Below are 24,606 nucleotides of genomic sequence, written 5' to 3' on the forward strand. Positions count from 1 at the left end.
GAAATTCAGTTACAAACAAACAAAAAAACCCCCATAAAAAACAAAAACAAAAACTCTCCCGACGTGCACATTTCAAACCCCCAGGTCTCGCAGTCGGTTTACTGAGAAGTGACCTGGTGTGGTTTAAGTATTCGCTCTCCCCATCTGTCTGAGAGTGTACACTCACTTATTCCTATAAGCGAATAATCACTCTCAGCTGCTAATCGTCTGCTCCCCGCTCCATCCTCCTCCGTCATGTCCCCTCCGAACCAAATAAACACAAACAAATGTTGCCAGTCTAAACAGTTCTGTCTAGAGGCTGTATAAATCAGAGCTGTTTAAATATTGTGCTGTATCGGTTTTAATGTCACGTTTCATACTTCTGTATATGTACTGATCTTCCAATCACATAACCCTGTTCTCTTGATAGACATCCTGTGTTTTAACGACAACAGATTGACTGAATAAAAAAAAAACTAAAACAAAACAAGAGGACACCCATAATCACGTCTTTATACAGATTATTCGTACGTTAGAACAATTTGAATTAGAGTTCATTATTAAATTCAATTGTCAATGACACCAGGCTAAGACACAGCAATTTAGCTATCACAGTTCGCTCCCACAGCCATAATGCCATTTGTGATTTTTACACGTTTTTCGATCCCCTGCATGCACTTGTACCCTGTTGGTGAACTTCCCAGCATAGGGACAATGGATTTAACAGATTAAGCGGTTCCTGATAATAAACTCAGCATTAAAGGAAGCTCTAAATGAATCAGTAGTGAGCTAATACTGAAATGTACATCCTCATTCTGCAGGATCGCAGGCATTCTTGGGAAACGAGGGGCGGACCTTAAAGTACATATGATTATCCGATATAAAAAAAAAAAAAAAACACGTCATACGACATCAATATAATTCAGGGAGACTTTTGGAAGTGCGGTCGTCTTCAGTTTTCTTTCCTTTTTTTTTTTTTTTTTTTAAAAGCAGTGGGCCAGGAGCTCTCTTGTTTTATAGGCTTGCTAATAGACGTATCATAATTTTCCATAGTGCCGGCCTGCTTTCCACAAAGTTTTGTCTACACGTTATAAAATCAAGTCTAGCTCTTAAATGTTGCACTTAAACATTAGTGCCTAAGATTTTTATATTAAAATCGTTTTTGACATTTTTTTGAGCACCGTACTGAAACAAAGTCCGAAACGTAAGCCCCGTTTACCCAGGGATACCTGTATCTCAGCAAAACCAGGGGGAAAATCAGGAGTGTGCCTCATCACGCTGGTGGGAACATAAGGCAAAGAGAGAAAAAGAGAAATGCATTCCAGAGAGATAAAAAAGAATGAGTCAGCTTAGTAAATGTGAAGAAAAAAAATAAACAATGGCAATATTTCTGAGCACTCTGTTGTTACTAGTAGGCTAATCTGTTACATAAAAACACCAAGGTAATACCTGGATATTAAGACAGTAAAAGGTGTTATTTACATTCCTATGGCATGCATAAGACAAGAACAAGATTTCCATTCCACCAAATCTCGGCGCAGTGGGTGTGGCAGGCCAGGGAGACGAATGTGAATGCAGGAACTTTGATAAAAAAAAAAAGAGAAAGTGAATACACTCTTTCCGAAGGGTCCCCCTGAATGACGGGAGCAGCACAGTCCTTTATCGGGCCACGTGGGTAGGTTCAGGGTTCAGTCGCTTGGCGCCGGTACGATGCAGATGTGCAGGAAGTTGTCTGGATGGCTCAGGTGCTCACTCAGCCACTGAATGGGCGTCTCGAACAGCGGCTCGATGCCGTGGATCACCACTTGGTATTTCTTCGGATCATCTATTACGGTAGGAGAAGGAGAGGGCGGGAGGGAGAGAGAGAGAGAGAGAGAGAGAGAGAGAGAGAGAGAGAGAGAGTTGTTGGATGAACGGATGAACTGCGAGTGACTTATCAGCCTGTCGTCAGTGAAGTGTCCATTTGACTCCTTTTCTAAATGTGCCTGCAAGTCCTCAATCCATCATTTTGCCCTGTACAACAGGAGGGCACTCAGGGGTTCAAATGGTCACAGACAAGGACTAATGAGTTCTCCTTTGCTCCAGTGAGTCTGTGCATGTGCATTTCTTCATGTATCACAATTGAACCGTTTGCCTTATGAACAAGAAAACTGCTATCATTTTTAGAGTTCCATGAATTTGGGTGCTGGTGGACAGTAAGCCCTTGACCACATATCTCAAATTTGTGCCAAAAAAAAAAAGAAATCTGGCTCTTAAGGGTAAGTTTATGAATAGCTGCACTGTTTGTGCTGGAAAGCGTACAACAGCCACTGTCTCTCCATCATCTTTTACTCATGCTGGAAAGTAGGGGGCGAATGCTGGAGGCAGGAACATTAGCCCGCTGACCTACGGGAAGGAGGTGAGGTTAAGTAGCTAATGCAGCAGGGGGAGAGCAAAACGCCGCCTCAGCCACCGACACGTACACTGGATGACCCTATCCTGCTGTTGACCCGGACTGTGATCTGCTCCAGCTTGATTTGGACGATTCAGGAAGCATCCTGTACATTCTCCTGCTACAGTTTCCAAAGAGGATACGGAAACTAAGCAGCTCCGGAACAATCCTACACAGCTCTGAGACGGGTTTCCGACAAACTACACGACTGATAATGACGTGGCTAAATTATTGCAGCATTTTTATTTCTAGAATGAATTGGATTGAAAATGTAGGTTTTCCACAAGCATTTCCAAAAAAAAAAAAAAAAAAAAAAAAGGCATAAGTAACTGCTGGTTATTCAATCCAGTTCACATTTGACCAAAAAAGATTTATCCAAAACCAAACTTGTCACCAGATTTTGGACGAAAAGCTAGAAATGTTCTCCTAATGTAAACTTTCTTGCCTATTTTTAAAATGTACTGCCATTATCCTGACACTGCATTATAATATTGTAATGGATATGATACAGTGTATGCTGAGTCGACAGCAATGTAGAATCAGCCATAAAAAAATTTTCTCCTTCTTCTACGGCAGCCTGTAATTAACACCCGGATCCCACCACCCACTCATGCACATCATGCTTTGGTAATCAGACTCAATCAATCAACTCGTGACAACTTTTAGCTACGAGCCATGCATTGGGCCCGGGGTTAACGAGAGGGCACGGAAAGCGCGAACAACGAAGACGACGCGCATGGGACAAAGTTTTGGCGGTGGGCTCCGGGAGGCCACACCCTATGGTCCACTCATACCAAACTTCGATTTTGGTGTAAAGCGAAAGGCGGAGCTACAGCAACACATTATGACTAAACATCCTGACTGTTTTAATCCTGACCCTGCTGCAAAACTAAAACGTGTGTACACATCATAACAAGATAACCGTTATAAGGGCGGTTTGGCCGTTAAAACATGGCCCAACACTGAGACAAAAAAGGTTCAAAGGAAGTAAAACAACGAAGAGCGAAAACAAAAACAAAACAAAAAACTATTGAATGGATATTCGCAATAACCTTTACAGACGTTATTTTTCAACCTAAAAAAAAAAAAGGTCATTTATGGCATGTCGAATAATCAGTCTATCTCGCTGGATGGGACTCCTTCTCAGACAGAGAAAGTAACAGGAACCTTTCATGTAATGGTTTGCAATCGTCAAACCACAATACCTGAAAAATGAGAGTAAAAGTTAAAGGTTAACAGCTTTTCTCTTGTAGTGAACCCTCACAATTTTTTCTCTCGGAGGGTGGGTACCTTCCCCTCAAACACTCTCAGTATGACACCAATGGGGAATTCAGTGACAGTAAAGAAACAACACGATCATACAGTGGATCCTAAAGTAAGCACAGACACCTATTGGTGTTCCCACACATATCACTTCCATCTGTGATTTCCTCGTAGAGCGTTTGTAGAATTTTTTTAGTTTAGACTGATATATTTCCAATGTGAAACCTGACCAGAGTTCCAAGGTAAAATAAAAGTGTTTTAAATGACTGGTCTTTGTAAATATGAAACCAAACTGTGATTTGAGTTGTATTTAACCTCCGTCGCAATCCCCCTCCTTCCATCTGTTGGGTTTATGGTGTCTATTTGCTTTAATATCGTTTATATTGATAGTAAGTGATTCATTTGCCTTTAGAACCCGTTTTATTCTGGTTTGGGACATGGTGGATCCAGAACATATGCTAGGAAATGAGGTAGGAATATGGGATGTTTGGTTATCTCAGCGAACCACTGACACACATCAACACCTAGGGGCAATGCAGTATAACCAAGCCACCTACTGACAGGTTTTTAAGAGGAGGAAGAAACCGGAGAGCCCAGAGGAAAGACAGAGAACATGGGGGAACATGCCGAGAAAATCCACCCCGACAGTAACCCAAGCTCAGAATCAAAGTTGGCGCTGTGAGGAAACACCGCTACATGTGGCAATCAATTTTTAGAACTGCGTTGTTCCATCGAGTAAGCGAGTATCAGTAGCTTTACTGAAATCACGTACTCGCTCCGACACATGTTAGGAGTCATCATTTGTTTTGTTTTTTTTGTTTTTCGATCTCCCTGTTATTTTCGCGTGTAAGACTACACAGCACCGAGTGTAAAAACAATCAGGTCAAAGCTAATTAAGTCATCGGAGCTTCTTTTCTACCCACCAGTTTCTTTTCTATACATTCTGAAACTGGTAACATTAAAACCCAATAAAAATGGGTCCAATGATACAAGCAAAACTCGACTGAGTAGCAATACAGTTCTCAGTATTGGAAACCACAATACTGCGAGGGTGGATGAAGGTTTGTGATTTCACAACACCTGTTGATTGCGTTTATGCGACAAGTCACTGGTGACACCGCCAAACAGGAAACCTGAAAACCAGCTCTGAGAGATGTGGCATCAGCGCTCCATTTACTGTAGAAACGGGAGTGTGGTCGCATCGGTTCACACTAAACGCGAGTACGCTCGGACGGAAGAACGCGGATTTCCTTCCATTAGTAAGCTTTCTGAAGGTTCCAGCGTTTTACGACCTAGCTAAAATTATACGTCGATCGTCTTCTATACAGGCTTGTACCTGGAATGCATTGACAAGCGCGAACACCTCCAGTTCTACTGAACAGCCTTACTACTTGTTTATCAAAGTTTTCTTGCTTACAAGCAGAACAGACATAACAGAACTGAAACCTGAAGTCATGGAGTACAGAGTACAGAGATGAGCCGGCAACACAAAAGCAGATAATCTGGAAGTAAGTCATGGTTATTCCTTCAGCAATTAACTTGGAGAACCTGGCCTTTTCGGAAGTCTCTTAAGAAAATATGGATAATTTGATGTTATAAGCATTTGCATTAACCTTGGACGGATTTGCCCCTATTTACAGACATCTGTCTATTCAAACCTACAGCTAAAGCCAAACCAGTAGGCTTGGAATATGCGATCTCATAGAGTCACAAAGCATTGAATGCTTACAGTTTATGATGTGTAAGCATTATCGGTTCTGAGTATTCAATGGAGCAGTTTGTCATTTTCAGCCTCCACCCACCTATAAGGTTAATTACAAGTGTAATTAAAAACATTGACATGTCTCCTTCCGGGCGAACTTCTCACCTGCTATTGGACCTACAGGTAGCTAGATATAACAAACTATAAATATGTGCTAAAATTTTAGTATGAGCCGAAGAAACATTTTCCACACACTGTTTTGGAACACTTCTGCACGTTTCCATTGCAGAGAAGGCGGTTCCATGGCAGAAAAAAATATATAGCTCCACCCCAGCTATATAAACTTGTTGAACTGGAACCTTAGGACCAGTCACATCAGGGAGCAGAGGTGGGCATAATCAGAAAAGACTTTCTGAACAACGACAGTGTTTGTAGTCAGTAACAAAAAACAGAAAACAAAAAAATCCTGAAAATAAATAAAGAAATAAAAATAAACACATAGCAAGAAATCCATTACACCATCTTTCGTTTCTCAAGTCTGTGGAAACTCATTAGTGGTTTTGCGATAGACTTTATTTTCCCATTTGAATAGCAATTCAGGATCAGTCTTGTTGTCAATTTTGGAGATATGCCAACATAAAGAAAAAGAAAGAAATCATTTAAAGAGAAAAACATAAAATAAATGTAAAATAAATAAATATATATACAGTGAGGAAAATAAGTATTTGAACACCCTGCTATTTTGCAAGTTCTCCCACTTAGAAATCATGGAGGGGTCTAAAATTGTCATGGTAGGTGCATGTCCACTGTGAGAGACATAATCTAAAAAGAAAAATCCAGAAATCACAATATATGATTTTTAAACTATTTATTTGTATGATACAGCTTCAAATAAGTATTTGAACACCTGTCTATCAGCTAGAATTCTGACCCTCAAAGTCTGCCTTTAAAATGTCCACCTCCACTACATTTATTATCCTAAATTAGATGCACCTGTTTGAGGTTGTTAGCTGCATAAAGACACCTGTCCACCCCATACAATCAGTAAGAATCCAACTACTAACATGGCAAAGACCAAAGAGCTGTCCAAAGACACTAGAGACAAAATTGTACACCTCCACAAGGCTGGAAAGGGCTACGGGGAAATTGCCAAGCAGCTTGGTGAAACAAGGTCCACTGTTGGAGCAATCATTAGAAAATGGAAGAAGCTAAACATGACGGTCAATCTCCCTCGGACTGGGGGCTCCATGCAAGATCTCACCTCGTGGGGTCTCAGTAATCCCAAGGAAGGTGAGAATTCAGCCTAGAACTACACGGGAGGAGCTAGTCAATGACCTGAAAAGAGCTGGGACCACCGTTTCCAAGGTTACTGTTGGTAATACACTAAGACGTCATGGTTTGAAATCATGCATGGCATGGAAGGTTCCCCTGCTTAAACCAGCACATGTCCAGGCATGTCTTAAGTTTGCCAATGACCATTTGGATGATCCAGAGGAGTCATGGGAGAAAGTCATGTGGTCAGATGAGACCAAAATAGAACTTTTTGGTCATAATTCCACTAAACGTGTTTGGAGGAAGAAGAATTATAAATACCATCCCAAGAACACCATCCCTACTGTGAAGCATGGGGGTGGTAGCATCATGCTTTGGGGGTGTTTTTCTGCACATGGGACAGGGCGACTGCACTGTATTAAGGAGAGGATGACCGGGGCCATGAATTGCGAGATTTTGGGGAACAACCTCCTTCCCTCAGTTAGAGCATTGAAGATGGGTCGAGGCTGGGTCTTCCAACATGACAATGACCCGAAGCACACAGCCAGGATAACCAAGGAGTGGCTCTGTAAGAAGCATATCAAGGTTCTGGCGTGGCCTAGCCAGTCTCCAGACCTAAACCCAATAGAGAATCCTTGGAGAGAGCTTAAACTCCGTGTTTCTCAGTGACAGGCCAGAAACCTGACTGATCTAGAGAAGATCTGTGTGGAGGAGTGGGCCAAAATCCCTCCTGCAGTGTGTGCAAACCTGGTGAAAAACTACAGGAAACATTTGACCTCTGTAATTGCAAACAAAGGCTACTGTACCAAATATAAACAATGACTTTCTCAGGTGTTCAAATACTTATTTGCAGCTGTATCATACAAATAAATTGTTAAAAAATCATATATTGTGATTTCCGGATTTTTTTTTTAGATTATGTCTCTCACAGTGGACATGCACCTACGATGACAATTTCAGACCCCTCCATGATTTCTAAGTGGGAGAACTTGCAAAATAGCAGGGTGTTCAAATACTTATTTTCCTCACTGTATATATTTTTATTTTTTAAGTGCGAACATTTTTGGCCATATGGATCGTTTTTGCGGTCCTTCTTTCAGTCATACTGAAAACTGCAGGGTTTTTTTTTGTTATATATATATAAATAAACAAAAAAAAAAACCTGCAGTTTTCAGTATGACTGAAAGAAGGACCGCAAAAACGATCCATATGGCCAAAAATGTTCACACTTCATTAAACAGTGAATATTGTGACAAACTGGATTATTAAACAATTTCTAATGAACACTGCTATTATGTATGAATATCAGGGGTTCTGCCTGTTTGCTTTGTTTTTATAAATACAATGTAATGTTTTGCCTTTCAAGTGTGTTTCTATCATTTCTAAATATTGTAAGAAGATAAGGACAATAAACCACCTACAATATTCATATACAATTATATAAATATAATTATATTATTATTTAGTGAATTTAAAAAATAAATGCTGTAGTTTTGGAAATAAAACAAAAGAAAAAAAATATTATGGCACATATATAGACCCTTATGTGCGACGAAAACATCTGGAAATACTAAATATATAATTATTTCAAATAGAAAAAAATAAAAACATTTATACATTTTTTAAATATAGATAATTAAAATAGATCCTAAAAAATATATAATCTTATAAAGCACTACTTTTAGAGAATTCACTCCGGCAAGCTCTTCATTCATTAAATCCAGATGCCAATCATGAATGACAAAAAAATCAAAAAATAAATAAAAAGGTCTCAGAAGAGCAGAAGTTTTAACTGCTTTTCCTTGCTGTGCCTTGAGGTTGCTGTTGATACACACAGTGCGCTGCGGTCGAGTGCTGCAGAGCCGAAAAGGCCAAACATTACATGTTCTAGCTCAAGCATGGCCAACACTTTATTTGTTCAAACCACAATTCCTCATTTCTAGCCATTTACACGGCCCGAGAGGTCGAGCTGTACGAGCTGAACGCGAACACAGCGTTTATGATGGGACGCCGGGGAAGCCACAGAATTTCGGAATAAACCTGACTTGTTTATTCCAGGCCGTAATGCTTTTCTAAGAGTGACCCCTTTCCATTGCCATGGTCTAAGATGATCAATTAAATGCTCCGCGTGGCAAACTGGAATGCCCCGTCTCTGTGACACACACTCAGCCTGAGAGATCTGAAACACAGCACGCTCTTAGTGAGAAGATAGTTACAGTGTGGAGAGGTGGGTTGGCCAGCTGTAGGTTTCCCCACTAACAGCGTAGGCTGATGTGAAGGTCTGATGGGCGGGGGCTTTTCTGAGCAAATCATTTATTTGAAATAATACCACCATTGCTCAGTTTCTAAGAGGATGGTTAAAAATATTTAAAAATAAAACAAAAATATTTAACTGTTCCGACTGACTTGTACAGAGTGGGGATTTCTCAACTCTCGAAGCTTGTTGACGTTCTGAAATCTCACACGTTGTTAAAGCGTAGGAGACGGCGGTGTGCTCTCGGCTCGGCTGCGTGCCTCTGCCTATCCGCTTACAAACTGCTTACAGCCAAATGAATAGAGCGCTCTTTTGTGTCTGAGGCCAGATGCTAATTAACAGCGATTGCTGATCTTAGGATTGGTGGGCGAAGAGCATTCTTGGCCCCGGTCTTGCTGTTTTCGTCGTGGGAATCCCCAGCTAAATTGGCCCAGTGTGTTGTACTAAGTCATCCTTGAGGTTTTGCTGACATCAAAGCTTTTCCATGAACTATATATATATATATATATATATATATATATATATATATATATATATATATATATATATATATATATATATATATATATATATATATATATATATAAAACGTACGGGAAAGGATCGGTTGACCATTTATCACCAGAAAATACTGCAGTTCTTCTTAACGTTAGGCGTAAGAGTCGCATAACAGCCTAGGTTTGTGCAGTGTGTGTAAGCCAGACCTTTTTTTTCCCTCTCTGATCTAAACACGCCGACATATCTGCGTCTCCATCTCTTTAACGTGGAAGTGAAGGAACCCAAACAAACAGCAAAGACACTTTCACTTCAATGCCACCGCTGGGTGAAAAGGAGAGTGTGTGTGTGTGTGTGTGTGTGTGTGTGTGTGTGTGTGTGTGTGTGTGTGTGTGTAGTGGTCCCATTACTTTCATGTGCCGTCTCAGATAAGAGGACAATGGCAGCGAGGAGCACAGCGCCCGCAGTTGGGACAGCCTGCATGGTGGAACGCATCTGACTTCCTCTGAGGAGAAAGCCACCCAGCTCCTGTTTTGGCTGTGCCCCTTATTCATACCTCCTGCCTCTTTTTCTCATTCCTTCTGTTTTCTTCTTCCTCACCCCTCTTTGTCACGCATATCTCTAATCTGTGGATTAAATCGCACGAGGGCTGCTGCACAATAAGAATAAAGACGCTTTTGGATGATTCTTTGAACTTCCTGTTAAACACAACATCTTCAGAAAGAGAACGTTTACCATCCAAAATCTGTGTGTGTGTGTGTGTGTGTGTGTGTGTGGGGTTGCATTTTACTATGATGACCTACCATCCTGGGATATGACATCAGGCACCAGCTCTTTGAGCAGATCTCCCAGGGTCAGAGCGTGGCCTTCGGAAGAAACGGGCCGGAACAGCTTCTGAATGGACGGCCTATCGCTCAGCGTCTACAGCAGACAAAAAAATAGCCGGTTGTGAACTTAAATGCTTCCAGCAGCTCTCTTTATTTTAACACAACACGTCGGTCCTCCATGTCCTTTCAGAAATGTAAACAGAGACATACAGTGACAAAGGAAAAAGGTGGCAAATCACGGAGATGAAATTTTCGTGTGCTGCGAATACACTTCATATGCAGAATAACGAATGCATTAACAAAGACTTTCGAATGTAGAAGCTCCCATAACAGCAATTTATAATAAACTCCTTGCTCTGTAAGAATAAACGAAAAATAAATGATCAAAGCAGATCTAACACAGTTTTCTTGTGTTCATCGATTAACAGCAGCCCATGTTATAGTTCTCACTGTGAAAAATGGAGAGAGCAAGTCCACTTCATTACCACAATGGAGAATATTCAACTTCTAAATGTCAGCCAGGGGATGTAATTGTAGTCAGGTAGTTTTGGGTACGTAAATTAACCATAGCTGGTCTGCAATGCAAAAACGACACTATCCTATATCCTATCCTACGATTATCCTATACTTCAAAGCAATGCCTGTCAATCTGCCTACAATGCAGGGATGTTATAGGAAAAGGAGGAGGAGGAGAAGGAACAACCTGTCTGGAGACTAATGATACCTTCTCGTCCTTACTGGATAGATGTTGGTGGTCCAGATTACAGAGACGTGGATGTTCCATCATTAAGCAGACAATTTAGTGACGTTGCCAGAACACTAGGATCCAAACATCAGATTTAAGTGATATTTAGTCAGATCTAATGTGAAGATATTTTCTTTATAGCTAATGCCTGTGGCCATCCAACTATATAACTCCTCCCTCTGAGTGATGATCAGCTGATATAGATAATATAGATATATAAATAATAGTTATAATCGCAGAAGATGCTTGATGAGCTTCAAAAAGAAGATTCCAGGACACATTTCAGAAGCGGCAGGAACGCTGGGAGCGCTGTATTGATGTGCAAGGGGACTATTTTGAACCTGATAGGTGTGTAAACTGTAGATAAATAAAGTACTTTCTTGTGAACAGAGCAATGTTTACCTCGTATAATGCTAATATCTTGTGCAATAATTTCAGTGCATTAAATAAAACTGTTACATGTGCAATAACTGGTATAACTATCATTGTAGTCTGTCTTTTCTGCCATCTGTTTCACTGATGCCACACTTTTTATTTCACTACATATACAAGTTAATATGTATATTTATTTCTAATTACTTCACCTTAACTTTACTGTGAGCAACTGCAACCCGACAATTTTCCGAGTGGATCAATAAAGTATAAAAGTGTAAATATTCACATTTACACCTAATCACAAGCAGCTCATAAAAAAAAAAAAAAAAAAATAAAAAAATATTTGGCATTTAGTTTCTAATTAGTAATTAGCTTCCCATTATTTGGCAAAGTCATAGGGGAAAATGATGAACTATTTGCGGATTTATGAGCATACAGATGTGCCAGATCCACCCCCGGCTGCAGGCTGAGCGGGAAGCTGGGGATCCCCACATCATCGTGACTGGGCGTGTGTTATCCAGCTTCATGCTAGCAACGTGTAATGACTAAACAGAGTTTAGCAATGTTTGCATGAGAAGTGGGTTGTGTTAGACGCAGGGATCCACGGAGGCAAACATTTTTTTTTTTTTTAAATCAACAAATCAAATATAAACTAAAAACAACTCTAGGACAACCCAAATAAACAAACGCTGAACAAAACTAAATATTAAAACGAGGCTAAAACTGTGTACTGAGCCGGTAAAGGAAGAGTGTACATCAGTTATGAAATTTGTATGATCAGTAGAAAGCATATTTGCATACACAGGAGGAGAGAGGATACATTTTCATGTCGATTAGTTTTTCAGTTAGAGAGACTATTTATTAAACTGAACTTTATGACAGCTGGCTTAACTTACAGACTGTATTTATTTGCATTGAAAGCCGCTCGGTGCAATCAAACAAGAACTAAAAAGCCTGGTTGGAAATAGAAATAATATTAATCTTTTTCTTCTTTTGGCTTCTCCCATTAGGGGTCGCCACAGCGGATCATCTGTCTCCATACCTCCTGTCCTCTACATCTGCCTCTTTCACACCAACTCCCTGTATGTCTTCCCTCACCACATCCATGAACCTTCTCCTTGGTCTTCCTCTTTTCCTCCTTCATGGTGGCTCCATCCTCAGAATTCTCCTCCCGATATACCCCATGTTCCTCCTCTGCACATGTCCAAACCATCTCAATCTCACCTCCCTCACCTTGTCTCCAAAATGTCCTACATGTGATGACCCTCTAATACTCATTTCTAATCCTGTCCATCATCACTACTCACAATAAAAACCTCAACATCTTCAACTCTGCTACCTACAGCTCTATCTTCTGTCTTTTACTTACTGCCAATGTCTCTAAACCATACAACTAATAATAATAAAAACAGTTTCTTCCATGCAAGGCCTTTCTTTTTGATCCCAGAGGTGTCGAGTGCTGGATAAGGTTCAGGTTTTTTGCCCTGGTTTCACATGCAGTCAGCGACCGACAATGTCAAACAGCTGGTCGACAAACAATACAAGCCAACGATGTGAAATGGTGTGAAAAGGAAACCGGTGACATGCACGGCTCAGGTGTTTCAGCTGTAACTAAAATCCCCGAGCTCCAGGAAGAGAAGGTGGATCAGGATGCGTCGTTGCGAGATCGCCTTACCAGAAAACCTGACTCACCGGGCGAGTTAGCGGCAACTTGCGTGCGATTAGCTGCAGGGCCGGAGCAGGGAGAGTGCGATAAGTGACAGCTACTTTGATGCATTTTTAAAGCGCCACAATCAATTATTAAGGACGATACCGGCGTCGAGGTCTGCTAATACTGATGAGAAGTGTGATACCGTGTGTGTGCAGACACTTTCTTTTCAGTTCCCAGACACATAAGCTGGCAAGAGACCACACAGCCAATGAAGCATTGTTGGTCTTTATCCGAACACAAGAGTGCAGGGCAGGGGTACGCTTCCAACTGACCCTTTTCCACTAAGTAAAGATTCAGCTTTCGCTTAAAGGTGCTAATCTGGAAATTTACTTCGAGCTGTGACCTATCTGCTATCGAGATGTATCCTAATCATGTGCCCCCCACAGATTGTACTGTAAACATCAAGAAAATCCAAAGATATTTATCTCTAGCAGGTAAGCGTTTTTAAATGCGAAATTTAATTTGCATGTTCGGTTTGCAATTGGTGTAAATATTTTTGCTCCGAGTAAAAAGTAAACCTTGATTTTTTTGAAGTGGAAGCCATTTCACGTCACCAAATATCAAGTGACAACTTGGAAACATTCCCCAAGTCAGAAGGTTCCAATAAATGAACTGGCAATAAACATTTTGAAGCAAAAAAAATTAATCCATAAACCAAAATAACAAAAAAAATACCTATTATCTATAATGATTACTCTAATCTCTCAAATTGCCTCTAAAAAAAAACCATGTAAAATGTAAAGAGAAGTTTCGAACTACGGTTAAACTACAGCTTGGATGATTTGGATCGATGCTCTGCCAACAATTGAAATAAACGGATTAAACAATCACAGCTTTATGGATAATTTAAAATGTATTACAATCAATTAATGTTGATTATCATTGTAGGGCAGACAACAGTTCTCTTTATTCTATGAAAATCTGGAATGACTCGGTGCAGTGACAACAAATAAATGTCTCAACTGTGATTTATGTACATGTTTACAGTGCATTCTATACAAACTGTCTATTAAAATGTCATATTAAATATCATTTAAAAAAAAACCCGTACAGACCCACTGCTTGCTAAGGGTGTGACTTGTCGCTTGTTAGTTAAAAATATAAACTCGGTTGAGAGTGATCCCTACTACACCTTAAAATTAAAACCACATGTAGCTGTTTACTGATTCTCAAATGTACAGCACCAGTCAAGAGATTGGACACACCTTCTCTTTCAGTGGTTTTTCTTTTCTTTCGGTTTTTTTTTTTTTTTTTTTTATTATTGTCAACATTGCATCAGAGGACCTACCCTCCACATTCACCTAATTTTAAATCATACTGAGGATGGTTTGAGTGTGAAGGAAAAGCAGCCGACAAGTACTCAATACCTCAGGGAACTCCTTCAGGATTGTTGGAAAGCCATTCCTATTGTCTACGTTCTGAATTTGATAAGAGAATGCCAAACGTGGGCAAAGCGGTTAATAAAGCTAAACAAACACGCGAAAATATGAAACATATTCTGGGTTGTTAAACACTTTAAATTCCATACGTGTTCTTTCACAGTTTAGATGTCTGCAGTATTAATGCACAATGTTGAAAAGAATAAAAATAAAGAAAACACACTAAATTAGAAGAGGTGTCCAAACTTTTGACTGGTACTGTACTTCTATACTACGCACAAGTGCACTTGTTAGAATGTTCAGCTGCAATGTGTTAAATCCTATGTAGAAAGTAGAAAGAAAGTAAGCAGGAAGCAAATTAGACACCGACAAGATTAAAACTGCAATGAAGCCCTGGTTAAAAAAAAAACAAAACAAAAAAAAAATAGCCATTTTTGAAAAGTCTTGACACACTTGTTTACTTTTCTTGTCCAATTAACATGAGTCAGCCGGAGACATTTGGGTTAAGTATGCTGGAGGACCTGGCAACAATGTGGAGGATTATCGTTAAATTGAACTTAAATGTATTGAAACGTCAAGAAAACCAGCTTCACATGCTGAAAAATTTTTTTGCTACTTGTAAATGTTGGATTTTTTAAAAAATATTAAATGCAGTTTATTTTTATTTTTTTTTCATAATTACTTAATACATTATTAACGGTTCCTGGTAACTCAAATGATGTAAGCTTCTAAGAAAGGATGTACAAACAAATAAACACCCAGATCTACTTGCTAAAAAAAAAAACAGACAAATTAGAGGATTTTTAGACCTTATAGAGATTTATACATATTCTTTTGTAACTGTTATAAACCAGAAGCGCTACATCCTGAAACTGACGGACTGCTACACCTGTAACGGCAGGTGAACTGGTTCTACTCGGAGCGCTCAAAGCAAGTACACAATAAGGAATAAATAACCAAAGCACAATTCTTCTTTAAAGGTTTTCCAGTATTGTTAGAAGACCGTCTGCAATTCGCTCTTCACTCATTGACCGTTCTCTCCAGGGACTCTTGAACATCAGAAAGGAATACAAAAGAATAAACATACACCAGATGTCCCAAATCAAACACCAGCTTTCTAGACACAGAAGCTTATTCCTGGCCTAAATAATTCCATCAGTGATGATTTCCTGTTCAATAAATGCTACAGGTTTTCTGTAGCTCCCGGACCATCCAACTGCAAAAAACACAAACGAGAGCGCCATCTACTGGCAAAATGTGGACTGCGGCATACAAAAACGTGTGTGTCAGGCTGGGGATAAAACGCACTTCAGAACAAAATGCAAATTACCTGGTATATCCTGAAGGGAATATAGCGAAAGCCACCATCCTCGGTTGGATATTCCATTAGTTTGCGGTTAATGGCCCAGAACTGGTCAAATTTATCTGCAGAAAAATATTTTTAATCATAAATTAGTTGCAGGTTAAAATACAAAACCCAAAAACTTAATATCAACAAATTCTTAATTTTTCCTCAGAATTGACATGCAACTGCTGAGTGGACAGTCATAACCAATGTTTTCTTCAAACTCTCGACAAAGTTTATCATTTTCCGAAAAATAAATAAATAAATAATTTGTAAAAAATTGTGTCCTAAAGCATTTTACCCCTCTAACCCCATAGCAATCTGCAAGAAACTAAATATTTTAGATGTACAGTATTGTTTCAGCAACCATTTTATTAAATTACAAACTGCTTTAATCCTCCTGGATGTGGAATTCACCAGAGCTGCACAGGTTGTTGCTGGGATCCTCTTCCACTCCTTCATAACGACATGGATGTTAGACGCATGGCACTTCTCCACATTCTGCTTGAGGATCCCCACAGGTGCTCGATAGGGTTCAGGTCTGTAGGCATACTTGGCCACTCTATCACCTTCACCTTCAGCAAGGCAGTTGTCATCTCAGTGGTGTGTTTGGGGTCGTTTTCATGTTGGAAAACTGACGTTCGGCCCAGTTTCTATAGGGAGGGCTTCGTGTTGTGCTTCAGAATGTCACAGTACATGTTGGAAAACATGTTCCCCTCAATGAACCACAGCTCCACAGTCCCAGCAGCACTCATGCAGACCCAGACCATGATGCTAACACCAATTTTAAATAAATGTTGTTGTTTTTTTTCCACCAGACAAACAATTACAGACGTATATTTTTTTAAATAAAATAGTTACTTCTTCACTGGTAAGTACTTGTGAAATTACTATAAAAATAAAATTAAAGATCATGTATGTCCTGTTCACACAACCAGCACTACTGTCAGAACTCTGACCAATCAGAATCGAGTGCTTCGTAAGATTTTATATTGTTATTATATAGTGTTATTTTATTTATTTATTTATTGACCGTTTATTAAACTGCAGCTGGTGAACGCAGGAAATACCAGTGATAGGTCTCAGCTGGTGATTTTAGTTACATTCCAAGGCCTGCTACTGTAACTTTCACTCCTTTTCCTGTCCTGGTTTCCCTCCCTATCTGTTCATCCTGTTGTTTAGAGCCATGCGAGGTCAGTCCTTACAAAAAGCTGTCTCGCTAACCATCACGACAACAGTTGCATCCTGAAACTCGAATTGGCCCCTTTCACTTTCCATTGTGAGTATTTTCATCATAAAATTAGATACCAAGCTGTTTCTGTTTTCCCTCGCGTGTCACGCTTTATCTCTCCGGGTCTCGGGGGCCGAGTTTCGGCTTTGCTGTGCAGGTCTTTGTTTCATTACTTGTGCCTTTGTTTTTTTTTAAAGGAAGTAAAAGAAAAAATTGGTGCTATAAAAACGCTATCGGAATCGATGTGAAGTTACTACTGAAGTTACGTGACTCACCGTTCTGCAGGCCCATCCACAGCTGCTTGTGATCTTTCTTCTGCATGTCGTTGATGACCTGGCCCTTGTGCTTAAATGCGTCTGCTTCTTTAATGGTGGACATAAAATGGGCTTCAATCAAGGCGCTTGATGAGCAGCGGAGCAAGTCTCGATCAGGAAAATGCTGGGATACACATCATGTAAAAATATGAATCATCTAACAAATTTTTTTTTAATCAATTATTTACTAGTATTCGAATTGAGAAGTGACAGGTCAGTGGATAAGATGTTGAACTTCTGAGGGTAATGGGTTCAAATCCCAACACTACCAAGCTGCCAATGCTGGGCCCTTGAGCAAGGCCCTTAACCCTCAATTGCTCAGCTGTATAAATGAGATAAATAAGTCGCCTACCAAATGCCATAAATGCAAATGCATTGACAAAAAGACAGGAGGCGGAGCTGGCAAGATTGAAGATGGATGAACGAGGATGAACAGTAATAAAAAAAAAAAAAGAGTTTGTTAGAGGGACCATGCAGGTAGGACTATTTTGGAGACAAGATCAAAGAGGTGTGATTGAGATGGTTTGGTCATGTGCAGAGGAGGGACATGGGCTATATGATTCGGTAATATAATGCTGAGGATCGAGCAGTCAGGCAGAAGAAAAGGAGGAGTTTTATGGATGTAGTGAGGGAAGACATGCAGGTGGTTGGTTTGAAAGCGGCAGATGAAGAGAACAGAGAACGGAGATGGATGATCTGCTGTGGCGACCCCTAATGTGAGCGGACTAAAGAAGCAGGCAAGTATGAGCAGATCACGTACCTTAAAGTGCACAGTGATGCTCCAGGGTAAAGCTGTATTTGAAGCGTGGAGATCGAATAATACTCCGATTGGACAGTGCCTTTAAAAAGACAAATAGACACTTAAATCCAAACAGAATTTATATAAGTGGAACAGGAACAGCTACTTAAAGAAAAAGAACAGAAATTGACTATAATATTGCACTCTTATTTGCCTTAAAATCTCATTCTAAAACTTGCCTCTATATAATCAATCACCTGATGGTAATTGGCCATTTCTGCCTCATTTCTCTGCACAATGCACCTCTATAATTGCACACCATTTCATTTGCACTAACGTTCTCATTTTTTCACATTTTATAGAATATAATATTGTATGTACACATTGCATATTGCATTTTCTTGGCCCTGTTCTTGTTCTCTACACAACGACAATCCATCCTAATAGTATTAAACATGGTTTGTGGCGCCTCCTTGTGGCGGACTAGTAAAAGTGTTATATCTATAATAGTATCTTCTTTCGGTTGCTCCCATTAGGGGTCGGCAAAGAGGATCATTTGTCTCCATATTCATAACCATACAGTGAGACCACACAATATCGCAGGTCTCACCACAGTCCTATAAACTTTCCCTTTCACTCTTGCAGACACTCTTCTATCACAATATCTATATTAGTATAAATGAGGTAAATATTTTCCTAACACTCCACATTGTTTCTGCAGGTTTCGCAAAGTCAAATGTATCACCATTAAGAATGAAATTTAAAGTCAAGTTTATTTCTATAGCGCTTGACCTGGAACGACTTCGAGTGACTTCCTACCATTTCAGAGGCGTGCCTTCATATTCAAACCACATTTCCTCGACATCTTCAGCTTTTACGACTTTCAGAAAGTGCTTCTTGACTTTGTCGGTCACCAGCATCAGATAACTGACCCTCGGAAGGAGGAGCTGCAGAAAAAAAAATAAATCGGTTACGGCTGATCGTAAACGATCGGATAATAGTAGTTGCACAATTAGTTTGAATAAAGCGTACGGAGTAGGGTGATGACAAGCGATATAGTATTTTTTACTTTTCAAAAGACATCACAAAATTAAAAATACTTCAAACTGAAATTTGTAGCTCAGAATAAAGTTCAACTTATCGATATAGAGGTCTAAGATCTTTAAACTTGCTGTTTTACCTCAACTCCCCAAGGCAAGTTAAACCGTCTTAACACTCTCTAAATTAGATTTTTTTAGTATCAATGCAGAATAAAAAAAATGGCATAATGCTGGTAATAATGAAATATTTTACCTGCAGCAACCACCAGATTTGGAGAAGAAAAATTAAGAGAATAAGTGCAACAAGTGACATTTTTTTCAGTTTTTATTATCTCAAAAAATATTCCAAAAATATGACCTTTTTTTTTGTCATATCGCAATGTTGGAATACTGAAAATTATCTGATCATTTTTTTACCACCACCATGATCCTCAATTTGTTTTTATCTCACTTGCCACTAAAGTAGCAACCTGATTGGCCGACTTAATGCCAACAGTACCTTTGATATTTTTGACAAAGACAATTACCTTATAAACATTACACCAGTGTAAAGACATCACTGTAAAGTGAAAGTAAATTTTTTCTTAAGGTAAGAAACTTCTCTTAGAATAATTTCAAATGGGAAGTAGGAATAAAAAATATAAAAAAAGAAGTTTTATATTTAAGCTAAAAAAAAATTTGTATACTAAAACTGAGGTCGATTTAATTTCAATGTAAAGATTCCTGAATGTGATGCCTGTTCATGTTCCTGTTTCTGTTGAGGGTCAGTGATTCGTCAATCTTCATTTTATACAGAATGTTTGTGATTCTCACATAAAACGGTTCTGCTTCTCTGTCTGTGACTTCGTCCGGATAAAGTGTGAAGCATGCCGGTATCCTCCCGTACCATACATCCCGAAGTACATCTTTGTCATCTGCCATTATCGCAGTCCTTCACGTGACACATATGATATGTTCAGGTTTAACACTGTTAACAAAAAAAAAAGACTTTCTTTACAAACAAAACAAAAAAAACACAGAACATGGCTTACTGCTTCACGTGCTATTAATCATGACAGATTTTCCAGCACACAAAAAAAAAAAATAAAACTACAGATGAACATCTAATCAGAGGTGTTGTGAAGCATGTACAACCAAACCCTCATCACTTTTAATCAAGTTATCAGGTCTTTAAACAGAGCAGCTGATCATGATTTAATATGCACATAAACGTCAGTGGAAGAATGGATGTAGGACCAGAGGGGGTTCACGAGTTTAAACGTTTTTTGAATATTTTTGATCACGTGAACCACAAAAGTGGAAACAAAACATGCTGACGGAAACTGTCATATAACTGCATTGCATTCTGGACCTTTCCGTCGAGCATCACTATTACTTTCATTTTAGATTTCTCTCTATGTCAGACTGCGGGGAAACTTTGTAGGCAAATCCCCCTCTGTATAAACGTCATTGGTTGTGATTTCAGCAGGGCAACCACACAACCACTAACTTCTGACTTGAACACTGAAATTGTGTGTGTGTGTGTATTATATGTAATATATATATATATATATATATATATATATATATATATATATATATATATATATATATATATATATATAAATAAAATATATTACACACACACACACACACACACACACACACACACACACACACACACACACACAGAGACTTTTAAGCAGGTGTGAAGACCTGCTGTAAAGTGAGAATACTTGTTAGAACATTTCTTAAGTTTACTTTTAACAATTTACAAAATACAAAGTGAGCGATCAGAAGAGAAATCCAAATCAAATTTTGTGTAACTTTCAATTCAGGGATTTTGTAGGATCAGAGTCAGGGGTCTGGTTAAGCAATTCTATCAAACAGGTGCTAATGATCATCAACTTGACTTCAAAATATGTAGGTTGAAACCCAGCCATGAACTGAAACACAACAGCTGTGTAGGTGAGTGTATTCAACCAGAATAAGAAACAGCCAAACTCTGCTACTAAGATGAAGTTGTGGAAGACAGTTTCATGTCCCAGGTCATACACCATTTCAAGACTGAGCACAGCAACAAGACACAATGTAGTTCTGCTGCATCAGCAAAGTCCCTGGCAAAGATTTCAAAGCAGATATGCTGTTTAATCTATTTTGAAGGAGCATAAAGAAACAAGCAAAGTTGAGGAGCAACGATTGAGACTTTGGTCATCTAAGGACACTTAATGTAGCAGATGAAAGACATGTCATCCATCAGAAGACATCCAGCAGTTCCATCAGCAAAGAATTGGCGAAAACCAGTGGGACCCACTCTGACCAGAAGTGATCATGGAAGATTTGCGGCCAAAAGGTCATACCTCCGACATGGAAACAAAGCTAAGAGACTCGACTATGTACAAAAACAGAAACTGGGGAGCAGGTGCTGGTCTGGTCTGAACTATTTGGCTGCAGCAGGAGCAAATTGTTTGCTAAAGGGCTGAATGATGAATGTGTGAAGCATGGTGGTGGTTTCTTGCAAGCTTGGAGCTGCATTTCTGAAAATGGAGATTTGGTCAGGATTAATAGTGTCCTTAATGCTGAGATATACAGGAAGATACTTATCAATCATGCAGAACCTTCAGAGAGGCGTCTGATTGTTCCTAAATGTATTCTGCAGGAAAACACCAACAGCCAATGTCACTAAGAACTATCTTCGGCGTAAGAAAGAACAAGGTGTCCCGGAAGTAATAGTTTTGGCCCCCATGGAGTCGTGATCGCAACTTCTACGAGTCTGTCTGGAGTTTACAAGAGACAGAAGGATTTTAGAAGCCTACATGCACAGAAGATCAGTGGTTACGTTTCCAAGATGGAGTTTGGAACAACCTTCCTGGTGAGTTCCTTCATAACTGTGTGCAAATGTATCTGGAAGAATCGATGCTGTTTGGCAGAAAAAAGGGTGATCACACGGAATACTGATTCGATTTAGATTTCTTTTTTGTTCATTTACTTTCTATAATAAAGAATATTATATATATATATATATATATATATATATATATATATATATATATATATATATATATATCATAATACTAATGATAATGATCAGAGTAATAATAATAATAATAATAATAATAACAATAATAACATACGAAAACACAGACAAATGAGCAAATACTCAATATTTAAACGACTATATTCGTCAATAAAATGCCAACTTGAGACAATTAAGTTATAAATTAATGAATTATGGCTTTTTTCCCCTCTTTTTGATTTTTCTCAGGAATGTAGAACAGGTAGGTGTGGCAGTGACAGGTGAAGCTAAACGCCGCTAGTTAGCTTTCATTAGCTATAGTTATATTATTATAAAAGTAAAACTATATACAATGTTATTTATTTGTTTAAGAATTATAAACTAAAATGGATAAGACCTGTTCTGGTTATGTTCTGTCTGGTTAGCTTTAATGACTAGCGGCTAACCAGCGCGCTAACTTCACTTCCATTCCCCGAAGGATTAACGCTAATTTTAATCGCATTTGTTTTACAAAATTATTCTACAAAAACTGCAAACGGGGCTAATAAAAATGTGCGGCATATTTACCTCAACAACAAACCCCGAACCGCTCTGCGTTCACCGTCAAGGATTTAACTATGCTAAGCTAAAGCGAAGCACCGAATGCTAGCTAATACATTGGCAGTGAAGTGTCAGGATTAGTCCTAAAGGTATGTCCCAAATTGCGACACAATCTCTAACAAGCGCACTACAAAGGGCGCATCAAACACAGCGCTTCGCTCACTACGTAGTCCGATCAGGAACGATTTTGAAATAAGCCTTAGTTTCACTTCTTTTTCTTCTTCTTCGCCGAAAGTTTTAGTAGCGTCTATATAGGGTTGTTGTAATACCGCCACCTAGAGGACGAACATATTCGCTTATTCATCTTACTGACTGCTTATATAAAATAAAACACCATTCATTTATTCATCCACCCATCTCACTCATTCTCACCCATTCATTCACTCCCTCCTTCATTCATTCATTCATTCATTCATCCATCCATCTATCTATCCATCCACCCATCCATTCACCAATTTATTTACTTATTCGCCTTATTGTCTGTTTACATAATAGAACACCATCCCTCCATCGATCCATTCATCCATTCATCAATTTTCATAATTTATTTATTCATTGATATATCCATCAATTAAATAATTTAATCATCCATCCATCCATTCACATATTTACCTTTTTGACTGTGTACAAAATAAAACTCCATCCATCCATTCATTTATTCATTCATTTGTGTTCATCCATTCAGTAATCTATTTATTCATTTATTCATCCATTCATCCATTAATTAAATCATTCATTCATGTATTAATTCCATCAATCCATTCGTTCGTCAATCCATCTTTTTATTTATCCAATCATCTATTTGTTTATTCATCCATCCAAAAATCCCTGTCCAATAATCCATCCATCTGTTAATTCATTAGCATGAATTAAACAAGCATTAAACATTACAAGAAAATAACATATTCATCTGTTTATACTGTTTTATTTATAATATTCATAATGTGCTTATTCCTGTTCTTTTCTGGCCGTTTGACTGTTTATGTCTCTTCTTTTGCATGTAATTGCGGAAATAATCACTTCATTGGTAATAATCGACGCATTTACATTAAATGTCCACAAGAGGGCGCTTTAGGCTCACAATAAAACTAAAACGTGGTTACAACTTTGCCTTTTTTTAAACATACAAACCTTCAAATATCCATTAATTGCATAAACAAAATAATTGTAACATCATTATCATCATCATCATCATCACCACCACTTTGGATATCACATAATATTTTTCCCAAGCTGTGGAAAGAACATTAACTCTGTGTGTTTGTGTGTGTGTGTGTGTGTGTGTGTGTGTGTGTGTGTGTGTGTGTGTGTGTGTGTGTGTGTGTGTGTGTGTGTGTGTGTGTGTGTGTGTGTGTGATCCATTTGTTATGATATTTGGACGGGTCACCATAAACTTGACAGTTAAAATTTTGGCTTTGGGACTCTATTATATCTAACAAAATCTTCCTCTTTCTCCAGTGATTATGCCTCTGGGGTATTTCCTCCGGCTGATGGAGACATGTCTTCTGCATCTACGTGGAGAATCCATCTGTCTGTCTCTCAAACTTTATCACAGTTACATGCTGATTCACACAGTAATTACTACGAGCGCAAAGTCCATCTGCAAGGCTCATTGGGCCCTGGATCACACTTTAGTCACGAGAGAGAGAGAGAGAGAGAGAGAGAGAGAGAGAGAGAGAGAGAGAGAGAGAGAGAGAGAGATAAAGAACTCTGAGTCCATCACATATTCCCCAGTCAACCAGCCAATAGGGAATATAAAGTCATCTGCGTTTATGCCTTATATTTTACATCTATCTATCTATCTATCTATCTATCTATCTATCTATCTATCTATCTATCTATCTATCTATCTATCTATCTATCTATCTATCTATCTATCTTTTTTTGGTCACTGATTTGTCTAAAACAG

General features: G+C 38.9%; 1 protein-coding gene and 1 long non-coding RNA gene across 2 annotated transcripts; one reads left to right on the forward strand and one right to left on the reverse strand.

Moving 5' to 3' along the window:
- Window positions 1–322: 322 nt before the first annotated feature.
- Window positions 323–22,924, reverse strand: atg5 (ATG5 autophagy related 5 homolog). Its single transcript, XM_083526095.1, has 8 exons — window positions 22,665–22,924; window positions 19,916–20,069; window positions 18,882–19,009; window positions 18,084–18,162; window positions 17,285–17,447; window positions 15,764–15,858; window positions 10,200–10,317; window positions 323–1,804 (listed from the first exon to the last, which is right to left on the reverse strand). Exons 2-8 carry the CDS (start codon window positions 20,021–20,023, stop codon window positions 1,668–1,670), a joined length of 828 nt encoding a protein of 275 aa, XP_083382221.1. The 5' UTR covers window positions 20,024–20,069; window positions 22,665–22,924; the 3' UTR covers window positions 323–1,667.
- LOC310717814 lies at window positions 20,733–24,568 on the forward strand. Its single transcript, XR_014530942.1, has 3 exons — window positions 20,733–20,901; window positions 20,937–21,953; window positions 24,156–24,568. It is a non-coding gene; the product is annotated as an uncharacterized lncRNA (long non-coding RNA).
- The last annotated feature ends 38 nt before the right edge of the window (window positions 24,569–24,606 follow it).

This window comes from Silurus aristotelis, assembly GCF_946808225.1.
Source record: "Silurus aristotelis genome assembly, chromosome: 22".
Lineage (NCBI taxonomy): Eukaryota > Metazoa > Chordata > Actinopteri > Siluriformes > Siluridae > Silurus > Silurus aristotelis.